The sequence below is a fragment of the Malaclemys terrapin genome, chromosome 5, assembly GCF_027887155.1.
Source record: "Malaclemys terrapin pileata isolate rMalTer1 chromosome 5, rMalTer1.hap1, whole genome shotgun sequence".
Lineage (NCBI taxonomy): Eukaryota > Metazoa > Chordata > Testudines > Emydidae > Malaclemys > Malaclemys terrapin.
In genome coordinates, this window is record NC_071509.1 from 71,007,029 (window position 1) to 71,023,762 (window position 16,734).

The following is a 16,734-nucleotide window of genomic DNA, read 5'->3' on the forward strand; positions in this document are numbered from 1 at the left end:
TGCTAATGTTATGCATGAACAAGCCAAAGGTTTTGGTATTGACAGCTAAAGCTGAAGGAATAAAATCAAGGCACACAAATAACTTTTCATAAATAATCTAGCCAAATGCTCAGTGGTATGCTATGCACTAAAACATTTTTGTTGTCTGTTATCTAAGACTCTTTATATGCACTTCAGTGTTAACATTAGGTAAAAATATAAAATAGGAAAAGAACTGACATTCCTTCATCTATTTTTACAATCCTTTGAAGTTGTTAAGTGTTCTCCACCTTTCTAAATAATTGTATTTCCAACTAATTCGTTGGTCTCTTAGTTATCACTCCGCAATAGTGTTCTGAAGAAGAGTTTGATTAATAAAGGACCTTGGAGGGAATGCTAGACACCTATCATCAGTTTTAAAATAATTTGGAAGGGATAAGTACAGTTTAAATGAATCCTGAACCATATAAAAACTTTAATGGCAGAGTGCACTAATTCACACTTTTCAGTTGAATACCATGGCAAAAATGTAACATTATTTAAACGATATAACTGGCTTCAGAACAATAGGAACCAGACTAAATCAGGCACTTACAATATGGTACTTATTAGGAAAAAGGACAATGACACTAATGGATACACATTCATCACTAGCACATGTGAAAACATCTCCAGCACAGAGGTGATAGAGTACAACAATTTGCTCTCTATTCCCATGGATTTCAATAACAGTTACACAGATTAATTAGCCATAGGCTGTTTTAGATATGCCTTCTTTGCTTCCTCTTCTAGTCTTTCAAAAAGAGATCCCGTACAGGATGTAGAATGGATTTTACTAATTACAGATAAGGTATTTCACAAATCACTGTGATTGGATCATTCCATGAACTGAAAAGTCATCTTGCACCAGAAGTACAAATCAAACTAATCCATCTGTATTACACAAGCTTGGAGGACTATTATGGAGCTGGTGAGCCCCCACAGCAATTCAAGTTTCTATGAAATGTTTAGATACTATTGAATCTGCATTTTCCACTACAGGTTTTTTTTTTACACTATTTTAGCATTAATCATCTGGGGGGAGGGATAGCTCAGTGGTTTGAGCATTGGCCTGCTAAACCCAGGGTTGTAAGTTCAATCCTTGAGGGGACCATTTAGGGATCTGGGGCAAAAATCTGTCTGGGGATTGGACTAAATGACCTTCTGAGGTCCCTTCCAACCCTGATATTCTATGATATTTGAGGTAGGAACAGTGTTTTGCAAAGTAATTTCTTTAAACTAGTATTCATTTTTCAGTGGGACACAGTCTTGTACTGTCTCTTTCAGAAGCCTTATCTTCATCCCTGTATTAACAACAAATGTCTTGGTCTAAAAGGTTCAGACTTTCTCTAAGCTGAATACAATTTTGAACTATGTGACTCCCACAGTTTTAACCAAACTCTATGTACAACGTTTGAAAATGTACTCCAAAGGTGGAAATGTGGTGACATTTATTCATACAAAATATTTTCACCCTGCTAAGAGAGGTCTTGCTTAGCAGACAGAGGGCGCTCACTAGAAACAAACCAACACACTGAGAACTGCTAAAAGAGAGACAAGATTATTTGATTAATTGTAACTGATTCTCTCTAGTAACCGGGAGGTAGATTTAAACCTTCTAGACCAATAATATTTAATATTATAAAAGCTACTTTTATTGTCAGTAAAACCTTCATAAAACACTACTACTATACCACCATATTCTGAACGCATATATGGTCACGAGTGCTTATGAGAGAACAGGGTCTCAGTAACAGTGTTCTCTTGAAGTAAAATTATTCTTTTTAAAACTTCTAGTATGTTTTCAGATAACCAATAAGACTTCTCCTTACAAATGTCTCTACAGCTTGTTTACTACTGGAAAATCACTTGCCTGTCGAAAAATTGCAACACTACCTTACGATTCTTGTCCCAGAAAACTCTGGTCATAGTATAGAATCTATGAAGCAGGGAGCAGCCAGCTTTACACTTGCTTACTTCATGATTACAGTTAAACTACATTATATGTAGAAGGACAGTTCATCAAAATTCATATGGCAATAGAGATGACAGTGATGAGAAGCCAAGATAGATTCATGTGTCACACCCCCCCCTCTTCAAATATCATTGTCAAATAAAAATCTTGCTGAGAAATGCTCTGTCACAGCAATGGTACACAAACATTTTTCTCAGACACCTAAAGGCTTCCTGCCATAATAGTTGTAGGTCAGAAATTTGCTCTGATAAATTCCATATTGAGACAAAAGTTAATTATCTAGAAAACTACCCAAGAATGCAGTTTCCCCTTTACACCACATATCAATCCACTTGGAGATGAGCAACAGCTTTGGTGGATTGCAGTTCAGAGAAAGGTTCACCTTCTTCAAGTATCCACTGACAGTTTTAAAATTCAAAGTTGTTTACAAGATTTAAGGTCAGAAAAATAAAGTACATTTGAAAAGAAATAATTATTTGATTTTTTTAATCAATACCTCAAACTGCCATTGTTGGATTTTACCAAGAAGAAAGGGGACTTATTGACATTGAATTCAAGAACTAATGATGGAGGATGACTAACACTTGCAGCAATTCAGAGGCTAAGGCTTCAAAACAAAAACAAAACAAAAAAGAAGATTTTTTAGTTTTACTTTATCCAGATTTCTAGAAATTTCAATGTTCAAAACTCATGTTCTGAAGCAATGTTCCCTTTTTAGTCAAAAGGCTATAATGTGAAAAAATTATAATATTGTCATTCTTCGGTATGGCCATTTTGTACAGTTAAATGGCGCTGCCTCATGCAATAAAACACAAGTTAAGAAATCTGTCAAGTCACATCCAAAAGGTGAAAGTTAATAGGTTTTTACTGGGGAGAATAAAGCCTACAGAAAAAAATATGTTTTCAACATTACTAATTTGCAGCATTTCAGAAAGATGCACCAATTCAAACATTTTATTAGTGGAAAAGCATGAGAGAGATTTTACCTTTTTCTTCTTCTTAATATAAAATATATTTCACCCTTCATCTATAGTAACACACAAGCTAACCACAAAACCTAACTAAACAAGCAGTGCTCAATGCATGAGCAAACTATAACAACTAAACTGATCTTTTCTGGGTACAACTGGTCAAACAGGTTTTGTTTCTTTATATTTTCCTCTCATTTAATTTCTACATAGTCACAATCTTAAACCACTGGATCTTACCTCTGTCACTGAAGTCATCCACAAGAATGATTTCAGCTATGAGGATGTCTGGAGTCCGGTTGATAATGCTGTATATGGTTCGCAAGAGTGAAGTCCATCCTTCGTTATGAAATGGGATAATTATGCTAGTATTTGGCAACTTTTCCAAGTATACCTTGTGCTTACAGCTGAGAAGGGGGGAAAAAAAAGGAGGTGTATAAGAACACAGAAGAGTAGAATGGATTCAGTATATACAACTCAACTGTTTGCTCTGTTCAGCCATCACATTTTGTGATGTGAAATGACTCAGTATATCCAAACAGTGTCTTTAACTCTATAATCAATCACATCATTAATTAAATTATGTATTTAATTAAATAGCATTAACTACCGACACAGTACCTGCCATGAAACAAATATTCAATAACTACTGGGTCCTTTTTTATTCAAGTACTCAATAGCAAGGATTTTACAAATGTAACACCTTAAATTAGAAAAAATGAAGGTACAATAGTGTAATGCTGATGTAAACTCAGAAGTAGATTATGTGGCTTCAGTGGGAATTCTTCCTGAGTAACTAGTAGAGGATGTGCATTCTAAATACTATTTCTCTTTATAAGGATATATTTACTCAAAATATTTTTGAAATATCATATTAAAAGAAGAATTTGAATGATCGTTTTATTATCCAAAGCAAAGAAGAATTGTAAAATTAGTTCTTTACTCAAAAAGGCAAAACTGGTAGACAACGAAAAGTTATTTTACTAGATAGTATATATTCAAACAAAGACTTACGCAAGTACAACTTCAGCTCTACTTCTAAATATTCAATACAATGGATGCCATTAAATGAAAAGTGTTAAAAAAAACATGTCTCTGGATATCAACATTAATCTTTTGCTCACTGCAAAGGCAACAGTATTTCAGAACTGTTAATCAACAACTGCATTTATATAATGTCAGCCAGTAAAATACATACTTAAAAGCTTATCATTTTGCAACAATGTCTAAAAGCCCCTTAATTCTGAGATAAACTTTCAAACCACATAATGTCTGGAGTGGATAGTTACACTACATTTAGTGGGCTATAGAGCCTTTTATCTAGAGGTCAGTGTTTCAAATTCAGCTCCAGTCAACAGTGATGCAAAGTCATTATGATCCAATATCTTTTTAGTAATCTGTGGGAAATAGTTGGAGACCTCAGCCCAGCCCCTAATAGATGTTCAGATCATAATTGGCATGCCTTCTTATCCATTGCAGCAAAGAAGCCAAAGATTGAATAAGTGTGGTGCCTGATTCATCCTCTCACACAGAACTCTTGGGTGAATACCCCCTGGTCCCGGTGAATTATTACTGTTTAATTTAATCAATTTGTTCCAAAAACATCCTCTATTGACACCTCAGTCTGGGGCAGTTCCTCAGATTTATCACATAAAAAGAATGCCTCAGATATGAGAATCTCCCTCACATTCTTTGTCAGGGCCTCCCAGCGCGGCAGGGGAGGGCGGCCGGAGCCCCGGGAGGAGGGCGGCGAGCCCGCCCGGGGCTCCACTGTCCCCGGCGGCCAGAGCGCCGGGGGGAGGGCAGCGAGCCCGCCCGGGGCTCTGCTGTCCCCGGCGGCCAGAGCGCCGGGGGGAGGGCAGCGAGCCCGCCCGGGGCTCTGCTGTCCCCGGCGGCCAGAGCGCCGGGGGGAGGGCAGCGAGCCCCGGCCATGGCCCCGCTCTCCCCGGTCGCTGGAGCCGGAGCACCGCGCCGTCCCCCTTCAGGTGCCGCCCCAAGCACAAGCTTGGTGGGCTGGTGCCTGGAGCCGGCCCTGTTCAATGTAGTGAAGAGAGAGGCAGAGAAGCTAAATATATTCTTTGCAACAGCCTTATTTTCCTTGAGTGCTCTGTTAGCACCTCAATTGTCCAGTGGCCCCACGGATTGTTTGGCAGGCTTCCTGCTTCTGATGTAGTTCACAAAATTTTGCTGTAGGTTTTTGCCTTCTGTTTGTTGCTCTTCAAATTCTTTTTGGCCTGCCTAATTACACTTTTATACTTGACTTACCAGAGTTGATGTGCCTTTCTATTTTCCTCAGTAGGATTTGACTTCCAATTTTTGAAAGATGTCTTTTTGTCTCTAATGGCCTCTTTTACTCTGCTGTTTAGCTATGGTGGTATTGTTTTGGTACTCTTACTTTTTTAAAAAAATTGGCACACACAATTAGTTTGAGCTTCTATTATGGTATTTTTTTTAAAGTTGCCATGCAGCTTGCCAGCACGTCACTCTTGTGACTGTTCCTTTTGATTTCTGTTTAGCCTTATCCTTACATCAGTAGTAATTGCAGAAGAGAGTCTATTAGTGTTCTTTGAACAATACAATGAAACTTGGTTTGGGCCTTATATTTTCCAGAAAACATTAATTAAAAACCCCAACAGTCTTGGGAACAGATTCAAGACAACTTTCATTATCACATTCTCCTCACAAGTATCAGTGACATGGAAAAGCACTCTTAACTGTTAGTTCAGGTACAGCCAGCTCTTAATTTTTTCATTGCCATATAAACAAACAAGTACTCTTTCTTCTGCAAACCCCCCATAACTTCACTGGAGGAGAAAGAAATTGGGATGGAGTGGCAGTAGTTGCTATAGCTACAGATACTATTGTGAAGAACACAAATAATAAATACAAATATCAATGCCATTGAGAAGCTTAATCCTCAGAACAGGTGGTGTGATAAATGACGCAGGGGTAGCTCCCTTTTATGGATACCCAGCCAGCCAGTTAGCTGTAAAATCCCTCTTGGTGTCTGTTCTATGCTTGCTTTACCTACAGAGGGTTAACAAGTCCACAGGTAAAAGAAAAGGAATAGGCACCTGACCAAAAGAGCCAAAGGGAAGGCTAGAACTTTTTAAAATTGGGAAAGAAGCTTTTCCTTTGTTTCTGTTGTCTCTCTCTGGAAAAGAGGGGAACAGAGGGCAGCAGGAATGCTGTGTAAAGCTTTAAGCCAGGTATGAGAAATCATCAGCTCATAACTAGAATTACTTATTTGAAACCCCCCCCCAAATATGTAAGTAAATTAGGAATCAGAGGGGTAACCATGTTAGTCTGGATCTGTAAAAAGCGACAAAGAGTCCTGTGGCAAAGAGTCCTTTGTCGCTTTTTAAATTAGGAATGTTTAGATAGATGCGATCAGGTTTATTTCTTATTTTGGCATGTGGATCTCCTCCGTGCTAACCCCAGATGCTTTTGTTTGTTTGTAACCTTAAAGCTGAACCCCGCCAAGAAAGCTATTTTGGGTGCTTAATTTTTGGAATCGCTCTTTTAAAATCTAGCAAAAGCCTAAATTCCAGATGTATTTTTTTTCCTTTTTGTGTTTAATAAAATTTACCTTTTTTAAGAACAGGATTGGAGTTTTGGTGTCCCAGAGGTTTGTGCATGTTGTTTGACTAGCTGGGGACAACAGCTGATTTCCTTTGCTTTCTTTCTCAGTTCTTCCCCAGAGGGGAGTGTGTGTGAAAGGGCTTAAGGGTACCCCTCAGGGAGGAATTCCCAAGTGCTCCTTCCTGGGTCCAAGGGCGGGGGTGGGGGGGTTGCATTTGGATGGTGGCAGCGTTTACCAAGCCAAGGTCAGAGAAAAGCTGTAACCTTGAGAGTTTAATACAAGTCTGGAGTGGCAAGTATAAATTTTTAAAATCCTTGTGGGCCCCACCTTCCATACTCAAAGTCCCAGTGTGGGGATTCAGCCTTGACAGGTGGCCTGTCACTGGCATTAGTTTTTGTTCATGAAAACAAGAGGTTATAGTAACTAATCATGATATAAAGAAAATATACTTAAAGCTTTACATTCAGAGAGTTTTTAGAAAAATGTGTGTTATCTTCTAATCTGAAAGAGAAAATCTGAAGTTTCATACGTTTAGTGTCCATCATTAAAAGTTTCCGGCCCCTAATAGTTTGCTTTTCTTCATGTCTATGTAATCTAGTTATTTTTAAAAAGCTAAATTACCTGTAATTCTACTTATCTGAAGATATCAGGGCAGATCGTCAGCTGGTAAGAATTGTCATAGCTCCACGTGCTTCTGTGGACCTATGAAAATTTACATCCTGATGCAAAAGGCTTAATCCTGGGTCTCATGCCTCCAGCATAAATCATATAGGAAGCTCTCCTACCTCTTAAGATTTTTGATCTTCAGACATCTGTAGGTTGCTTCAGGGGTCTGCCCTGTTGATCACGTTTCAGCTTCAGGATGAAAGAACCTCCTAATCTTTAATTACATATAAAAATACAGGGCCAGAGTTTATTTGAAATGGATACAAGAGCATCAAATCACTCCTGAACAAGGACTAGATGCAGGACAAATGAGTGCTCCTTCGATGACTCCACTACATATCATTTCATCATTCAAGCCCCACACTCTGCAGAGAGAAGGGTGAATGAATGAGTGAGAATCCTGGAAGTTGTTGTCCAGAGGGAAGCAGAGTTACATATCTAGACCAGGCTCTTTCACTGTATGGGTCTAACCAGTATCTTGGTGGGACTTGGAACTTTCACTTAGTTATAAGTGATACTGTACTTAAGGTTGCCCAATACTTCCCATTTTAAGACCTGGCTTACAACTGCTTATAATTTTGCTAATCTTTAACAGTTTGAGCTGAAAGTTTCCATGCTAGGTGTCTGCCTCCAACTGATCTTACTCCCGAGGGAATTCTGTGCCAAATAATTAAAAATTCTGCAAACAATATTTTAAAATTCTGAACATTTTATTTGTCAAAATAACACTACATAATCATGCCAGCTTCAGTTATTTTGGTAGTTTATTTCAAAACACCTGTCAGCAAGTATATCTGTAACAATACAGACACACACACAAATTCCCCCGGACTACAGCGTTAAAGAACCCAGTTCCTGTTTCTCTGCCTTCTCCCCTCCACCCCCCAAGATCCCAGCTGGGGTGGGGGCAGTTACCCACAAACCCTCCCCCCCAAAGCCACCTTCAGGAGCCCCCAGCCAATGCACCCAAACCTCCTCCTCCCCAGAGCTCAGCTGCGCCCCCCAGCCCAGATACCTGCATCCCATCTCCCCCCAATCCTAGCTGTGCCCCCCCCTTTCCCAGACACCCGTCCTTCTCCACCCCCAGAGCCCAGGGATCCAGAGGGAGAAACTGCCTGATGCTCAGTCCCAGGCTTGCACAGAGTTCCCTGCATGCTGCCCTCTCCTTCCCTCAGGGCATGCTGGGAACTCCAGCTGCCAGGAACCATCTAGCTTCCTCTCCCTCCTTCCAGGAGTGTCTTCTATGTGCAAACTAGGCTCTGCTGGGTCCAGCAGACCCTAGTGGTGGCTAGCAGCACTGCAGCTCATTTCTGTGGGGGGAAAGGAAATTCTGAGCGCACATTAATTTCTGTAAAATTCCGCATTGTGCAGTGGTGCAAAATTCCCCCAGGAGTATGATATATATCTATGTATAAAGTAGCATCTAAAGTGATTCAACTATTTCTGAGAATTGGATAAGGGAAAATATTAAACTGTTTGGAAATTTTCTAACAGAAAATTTTTCCATTGGAAGATGCCAATTAATCCAAAACTAAATGTTATGTGAAAACAATGTAAATTTCAATTAAATGTCATTTACAAAAAACAGGACATTTCAATTTTCCATTTTGCAATGACTTTTCATTTCAATTTTTTATTTTATAGATATAAAATAAGTCAGAATAGGAACATTTTGATTTTATTGATCAAGATATCAAAATGTTTCACTCAACCTGAAACTATTTTTTGGGGAGAGAGAGGAATTTTGTTTTGTGAGAAATTTTGAATTTTTTTGGTTTTGTTCTGTTTTGGAGTAGGAAAAAAATGAAATCATGGAATTTCTCACAAAAATCCAGTTCCGGGCCAGCTATATTTAAGTTTTATCCAGGTTAAAAAATTATTACAACTTTTTGTTGGGCAGCTTTAATGCCTCCATACTTTGGAGCAGGGCCTTGACATTTGTCAGAGGGGTCTTCTTGCTATCTGGAATGTACCTTTTGCCATCTCTGTGAAAATTCACCCAAATTTGGCCAAGTTATGAGTTTCTGGAAAAAAAAATCACAGTTCATATGTGCTCAATACAGACTTTTTACAGTTTGTCAGTTACAGTATCTGAAGACTCTGACTGACCTAAGATGGACCTAAGATGGACTTTCCCTGAAACTGCTGCATCTGGCAACTAGGAGCCATCTAGATACAGGGTCAGAAGGGTATATAACCAGTAAATCACAGAGCATACACACACAATGTCTTTGTGTATCAATATATTTAATTATCCTAGTATTTCATTCAATGCACCCACATATGAGTAGTCTCTAGAGCACAGGAAGGCGGGGCCTGAGCTCATTTTATTTCATAAAAAATATTTGGGAAGTACTGCTGCCCGGATTGTCCCTTTAGAGGAGTCTCACTCACGAATGGTAAATGTAATTCAAGGGATGTATAAAAGAGATAAAGAAGAACACTGCCTTAAGCACTATAAGCAAGATCAGTGTTAAACCACAAAGAAATGGGAGAATATGAGCTCCTCTTCCTTGGAAATATGTTTTGTAAGACTGAGGAACCAAAACAAGGTTCCTCCCTATGATCTGAATGTAAGCAGAAGAGATTTACTAAGTACAAGTGAAGACATGCAGCTGCTTTTGCCTAAAATCCAGATTGAAAATTTCATAAGTTAGGACAGTACAAACTGCTCTGCCTCAGATAATATAAGCCTTGGCATGACCTAACTGTCAGCCAGCCAGGTCATAGCAGTGAAAAATGCAGTTAGACAGCCCTTTAGGTATGGCTTTAACAAGAGCATTTCTCAATGAATTAGCATCAAAGAGACAAAAGTTGAATGGACTTTCTCAGGCCTTTACTTCTGCTTCAAGTAGAACCTCAAGGAGCTTTTAAAGCTTAGACTGTGGTGAGGGGTCTCCTTGGGATGGGCATGGAAAGAACATGGAGCTCTATTTTACAAAAGAACGTCAGACTAGACTGAAGCACCAACTTATCCATTCAAAGGTTATGTCATCAGCCTGTAACTAATTAAGTGCCTCCTAAACCCATAAGAGCTTTTGTGAGTTTAGTGTCTTTCTCTTGTGAAATCTGTGCTATATTTTGATCCAGGTTCCCTTTGGACTTAGTGCAAATATAAGAACAGCCATACTGGGTCAGCCCAGTATCCTGTCTTCCAATAGTGGCCAATTCCAGGTGCCCCAGAGGGAATGAACAGAACAGATCATCATCAAGTGATCCATCTCCTGTGGCCCATTCCCAGCTTCTGGCAAACAGAGCATAGTGACACCATCCCTGCCCATCTTGGCTAATAGCCATTGATTGACTCATCCTCCATGAATTTATATAGTTCTTTTTTGAACCCTGTTATAGTCTTTGCCTTCACAACATCCCCTGGCAAAGAGTTCCACAACTCCATAACCGCAATGGTTGACTGTATGTTGTGTGAAGAAATACTTCCTTCTGTTTGTTTTAAACCTGCTGCCTCTTAATTTCATTTGGTGACCCCTAGTTCGTGTGTTATGAAAAAGAGTAAACATTTCCTTATTTACTTTTTCCACACCAGTTATGATTTAATAGATTTCAATCATCTCTTTTCCAAGCTAAGTACCAGTCTTATTAATCCTCCTCATATGGAAGCTGTTCCAGACCCCTGATCATTTATGTTGCCATTTTCTGCACCTTTTCCCATTCCAATACATCTCTTTTAAGAAGGGTGACCACATATGCACACAGTATTCAAGATGTGGGCGTACCATAGATTTATATAGAGGCAATATAATATTCTCTGTCTTATCTATCCCTTTCTTAATGATTCCTAACATTGTTAGCTTTTTTGACAGGTGCTGCACATTGAGTGGATGTTTTCAGAGAACTATCCACAATGACTCCAAGATCTCTTTCTTGAGTGGTAACAGCTAATTTAGACCCCATCGTTTCATATGTATATTTGGGATTGTTTTTTCCATTGTGCATTTACTTTGCATTTATCAACATTGAATTTCATCTACCATTTTTTTTTTGCCCAGTCACCCAGTTTTGTGAGATCCCTTTGTAACTCTTCACTTTGGACTTAACTATCTTGTGTAGTTTTGTATCAGCAGCAAATTTTTCCACCTCACTGTTTACCCCTTTTTCCAGATAATTTATGAATATGCTGAATAGTACTGGTCTCAGTACAGACCGTTGGGGGACACCACTACGTTACCTCTCTCCATTCTGAAAACTGACTATTTATTCCTACCCTTTGTTTCCTATCTTTTAACCAGCTACTGATCCATGAGAAGACTTTCTCTCTTATCCCATGATTTACTGAACTGCCTTTGGTGAGGGACCATGTCAAAGGCTTTCTGGAAATCTAAGTACACTGTATCCATTGGATCACCCTGGTCCACATGCTTGTTGACCCTCTCAATTAATTCTAGTAGATTGGAGAGGCATGATTTACCTTTACAAAAAACATGTTTACTCTTCCCCTACAAATCATGTTCATCTATGTGTCTGATAATTCTGTTCTTCACTATAGTTTCAAATAGTTTGCCTGATACTGATGGTAGGCTTACTGGCCTGTAATTGCCAGGATCATTTCTGGAGACTTTTAAAAAAATGGCGTCACATTAGCTATCCTCCAGTCATCTGATACAGAAGCTGATTTAAACGATAGGTTATATACCACCGTTGTTAGTTCAGCAATTTCACATTTGAGTTCCTTCACAACTCTTGAGTGAATATCATCTGGTCCTAGTGACATATTACTGTTTAATTTATCAATTTGTTCCCAAACTTCCTCTAATGACACCTCAATCTGGAACAGTTCCTCAGATTTGTCACCTAAAAAGAATGGCTCAGATTAGGGAATCTTCCTCACATCCTCAGCCGTGAAGACCGATGCAAATAATTTATTTTGTTCCTCTGTAATGGCCTTCTCATCCTTGAGAAGTCTCCAGAAATTTAGCATTTCAGTTGTCCAATGGGCCCTCGGTTGTTTAGCAGGCTTCCTGCTTCTGATGTACTTAAAAAAGTATAGAGACAAGCTGCTAAGTGTTCCTTTGAATGTTATTGGGAATCTCTCTGTCTCCTATGTTTTATATGGCTGCCCACCACTGTAGTAGTTAAGCAACTTCCATGTAAAATAGATTTAACTCCCTAAAGAACTAAATGGAGTCTCTAGCTCTTCTCCCTTTTCTAGTTATGGAAAGATATAAAACTATCCCGAGTATTTATTTTTAAAGGGTTGTGGGAGAGGCGGCGATGTTTGATGTTGCAAATGTCTTTCTGTTTATGATGGAAAAGCTGAGCCACCAATCCTTTCTCTTTTTTTAAAAAAGAACCCAACAACTAAGTATGAGGCCGATCATGATTGTAGAATAATATTTTATCTTCTACAACTTACTTTAGGACTGTGTTGAGTATTTGTTCTTTCTCAAGGAGGATTAAATAATGTGAGGAACACTCAGAGAAGTTTAGGATGATTACATCTGAGTGGTTCTCATCTTTTCCATTTGTTTTAGTCGTCTGAGCAGAAGGCAAAGAACTACTTTTCTCTATTTCTGGATGGCATACTCAGCAACTTGGACAAAATATTCTGCATTATTGTTTGCTCACCCCAGATTGAAATCCTGTAAAAATACATGACATTACTGATTACAAGTCAAAATAAAAATCAATACAATTTAGGTTAGGACTCAGAACTTCCAGGAATGAGAATTTCAAATGGATTTGTTTTCTTACATCATCTCTTGACACAAGTGTCAATGTTTATTTTATTGAGAGGACTACTATGAATATCAAATATTACTTTAGGTTAGAACATTGATTTACAAACATTTTCAGTTCAGTTTGTGTTTTTCTTTAAATGTCATTCAATAGAATCCATTTAGAAGTCAATAGTTGCTGACTTACCACACAGCTGCTATAGTTATCTTGTGTTCTAAATAGAGTGGAAACTGTTGCTTTTAAACTGCTTTAAATGGCTACCAGTGAATATGCAAGGTTTTTCAAGTTGTTTTAGCAATAAGAAACTGATCTGAGTAACTACTTTTTGCCTCACTCATTTGTTCCTAAAACATGGTAACAAAGCTGCCAATTTAACACCAATCAGTTTGTATTAGTGACCCCTTAATATTACTTTAATCCTCCAGTAGAAAACGTTTTAACTTAGATACAAACCATTTAATAAACACATTTTATAAAATGGTTACTTAAAGATTCCAAGGAATTGAGAAAATATTTTTTATGTTCTGGGGGAAAAAAAACAAAACAGATTGAACAGATTTTTTTAAATGAAAAATTATCTTTTTTCCAGAATGTAAGCCCTTAAAAAAACAAACAAAAAAAAACAATGCATCAACATTTATGTAGCACAGCAAGAGGACTGAATGTAAGTGACTTTTCATTTGTACTGATCTATAAAAGCATCTTATAAATTGATTTTCTGTTCTAGTAGCAGAAAGTATTTCAATTTGCAAACAAAGGAAAGTGAACATGGAGCACTCATTGAACTAGGGTCCAAGTTTTGTTGATTGTACGCATACAGTTATATTTCCTGGATAAGCATAATTGCATTTCGCTCATTGCATTTCTAAAAGCAAGCTTTTAGTTTAGCAGTTATCTAAGACTCTTATAGCTAAAAACTGTGTTCTTCACAACTAACCATTTCAAAAAAGGAAAACAGCATGATCAACAAAGGGTAACTTTTAATTGAGCAGAATAATAATAGTAATGAGAGTGACCATATGGTGGACAGTTTGCCAGCATAGGACTTAATCCAGTTTCTACTGAAATCAATGAAAATAGTTCTATTGACTTTAAAGGGAGATTGATCAGGGCTACATAGAGGTGGCTTGGGTTGGGTTGGATGAGGGGCTAGAATACCCAGAATGAATGGCCACGACAGCCTGTATAGAATTTGCATAGTGGTAGCTACTGTTATGCCAGTTTATGGAAATATAATAGCAACATGGAAGGATTAAGTTTACAGTGCTGCATTCCTCCTAGTTTGGGAGGAAAATTCCTTTCTGCCCACAATCCTTTCATAATGCCCTCTATGAAACACCATTGCTTAGAATGTGAGGGTGGAATTTCACCCTCAATGTTTCTACTCTCTTTCTTTCAAATATTCTGTACTCATGTTTGCTGCCCCCCCACTTCTCCTTACCACTATCTTGCCTTTTGATAAGTATTTGCACAGGCTTTACCGGGTGATATCTTGCCACATATGAACCAACACCAAAGAGCACAACACTAAGACTATGGCTATATTGAGACTGGGGGTGTAATTTACAGTTCACATAGACATATCCATGCTAGCTTTAATCTAGCTAGCTCATTAAAAATAGTAGTGAGCGCACAGTTGCACAGTCTTCAGCACCACCTGTAAAGCTCATCTGGATCCCGGCTATGAACTCATTTCTAATCCACGTTGAAATCCATGCTATTGCAACTTTACTGCTATTTTTAGAGAGCTGACTAGCTTAAAACTAGCACAGAAACATCTAAATGAGCTGAGAACTACAGCCCTGGTTGCAGTATAAGTGTAGGCACCTTTTAAATATTTTTTTTCTTCTAAGTTGGGTTAGTCAGGTTTCCCCCATCCTCCAGGATAGGTAAAAGTTAGGAGTGCTTATACCTTAACTTTCACACTCTTTCATATATGCACACCAGTTAGACTATGAATTAGTGGCTGAACCTTGCAGTCCTTATTCAAGGTCAAACGCTGGAGCAGCATGTAGGTTATATTGTGGTTAGAGGACCAAAAGAATGTCCACGGTATCCATAGGCCTGACACTCTGGGTAGGCCAAGGCCTCTCTAACAGCTAGTAGGTTGACATAGGAGAGGAGGAGGAGGAGAACTTCTTAGAACCTCTGCTTAGAGCCATTACATACCCTCGACTCTCTTCCTTAAAACCTTTCACTATTGCTACCACTCCACCAATGGTAGCAAATTCCCACAAGCTTAGAAAGAGCAATGTCATTTTGTACCTCCGTGTTCTTTAACCATGCTCAGAGCAGGTCTGGATGAAAGAATAATAAGAATGTGGTCAGATATCAGCACTCCCACTCTTGTTACTACTAATGGAATGACACCAGTGGTAGCAATGGTGGGAAAAGTGTCTTACGAGACAAGGGCTAAGACAAGGGCTTGAATAGCCGGAAAGGGTGACGGGGAAAGAAAGGAGGACAGCATTTGGCCTTCAGTCTTGAAACTGAAATGACTGTGAGGTTTGTCTGATTTCAGTGTAGTTATAGCTGTGTGGGTCCCAGGACATTAGAGACACAAAGTGGGTAATATCTTTTATTGGACAAACTTCTTTTCTTGAAAGAGAAGCTCATCAGGTCTGGGAAAGGTAGTCAGAGTATCACAGCTAAATCCAAATGGAACAGATTAGCATAGGTAATTCACACATTTTGTAAGAAACCATTCAAAGTGAAGTGGTCAATTAACACCACTGCAGTCACAAGACAAAGAAGTCCCTGAAATCCATCCATCCGACAGCAATCAAACAAGCAGACAAAGGGGGTGCCATCATAATTCTCAACCAGGATGTCTATGTTAACAAGGCAAATCAACAACTTTCTACTATAAAGAACTCAAACATAACCCCACACCACAATTCACCCAGGAATTTAAGTATACCATCAAATCTTTTCCCAAACAACCCCAAAACCTCATTCCTCACAAACCCATCCCAGATATCTTCTACATGCCTCCAAGGGTACACAAACAAGGGAACCCAGGCATCCCCATCATATCTGGCCATTGCACTCCTAACTGAAGGAATATCAGGGTTCATAGAAACCATCCTCAAGCCACTCATCACACAAAAAGTCCAGCTTATTCCAGAACACAACCGATTTTCTCCAGAAACTCTGCAACATTAACAACCTTCCTCAGAACACTATCATTCCCACCATAGACATCACCTCCCTCTGCAACAACTTCCCTCACTAGGACGACATAGCTGTCTGCAACAAATATCTGCAAGACAATGGACAACACTCAGATATCCACCCTAAACACATTGCCAACCTCATCCATTTCATCTTCATTCATAACAATTTTATATTCAACAACACACACTTTTTCCAAACCACAGGAACAGCCATGGCTCCCCAGGATGGCTCCCCAAAATGCCAATTTCTTCACTTAGAGGTAGACTTTCCAGAGAGAGGCACAACAAACCCAATGATATACCTGGGATATATCAATGATATTTTCATCCTCTGGACAGACTTCCTAAACTTCTTCAGAGATTTCCATCACAACGTCAATGACTGCCACCCTTCCATCAAACTCTCTCTAGAATACTCCTGCATCAGTATCAACTTCATGGACACCATGATCAGCTACAACAATTGAACCCTGCAGACAACTACATACAAGAAACCAATGGATCACCACACTTACCTACCAGTAAGGTCACTTACCAGTAACCATACAAAACATACCAAGAAATCGGTTATCTACAGCTAGGCATTCAGATTCACTGAATATGCTCCCAGGAGAAAGTATGAGATATACACCTTAGGACACTTAAAACCACCTT

At 38.9% G+C, this 16,734-nt stretch overlaps 1 protein-coding gene across 1 annotated transcript in view; it reads right to left on the reverse strand.

Annotated features, from left to right (window-relative positions):
- GALNTL6 (polypeptide N-acetylgalactosaminyltransferase like 6) overlaps positions 1–16,734 on the reverse strand; it is a 911,072-nt gene that overhangs the window by 431,203 nt on the left and 463,135 nt on the right. Inside the window, exon 5 of the mRNA XM_054028868.1 lies at positions 3,202–3,368. Coding sequence (XP_053884843.1) covers positions 3,202–3,368 — 167 coding nt within the window. The remainder of the gene's footprint in view (positions 1–3,201; positions 3,369–16,734) is intronic.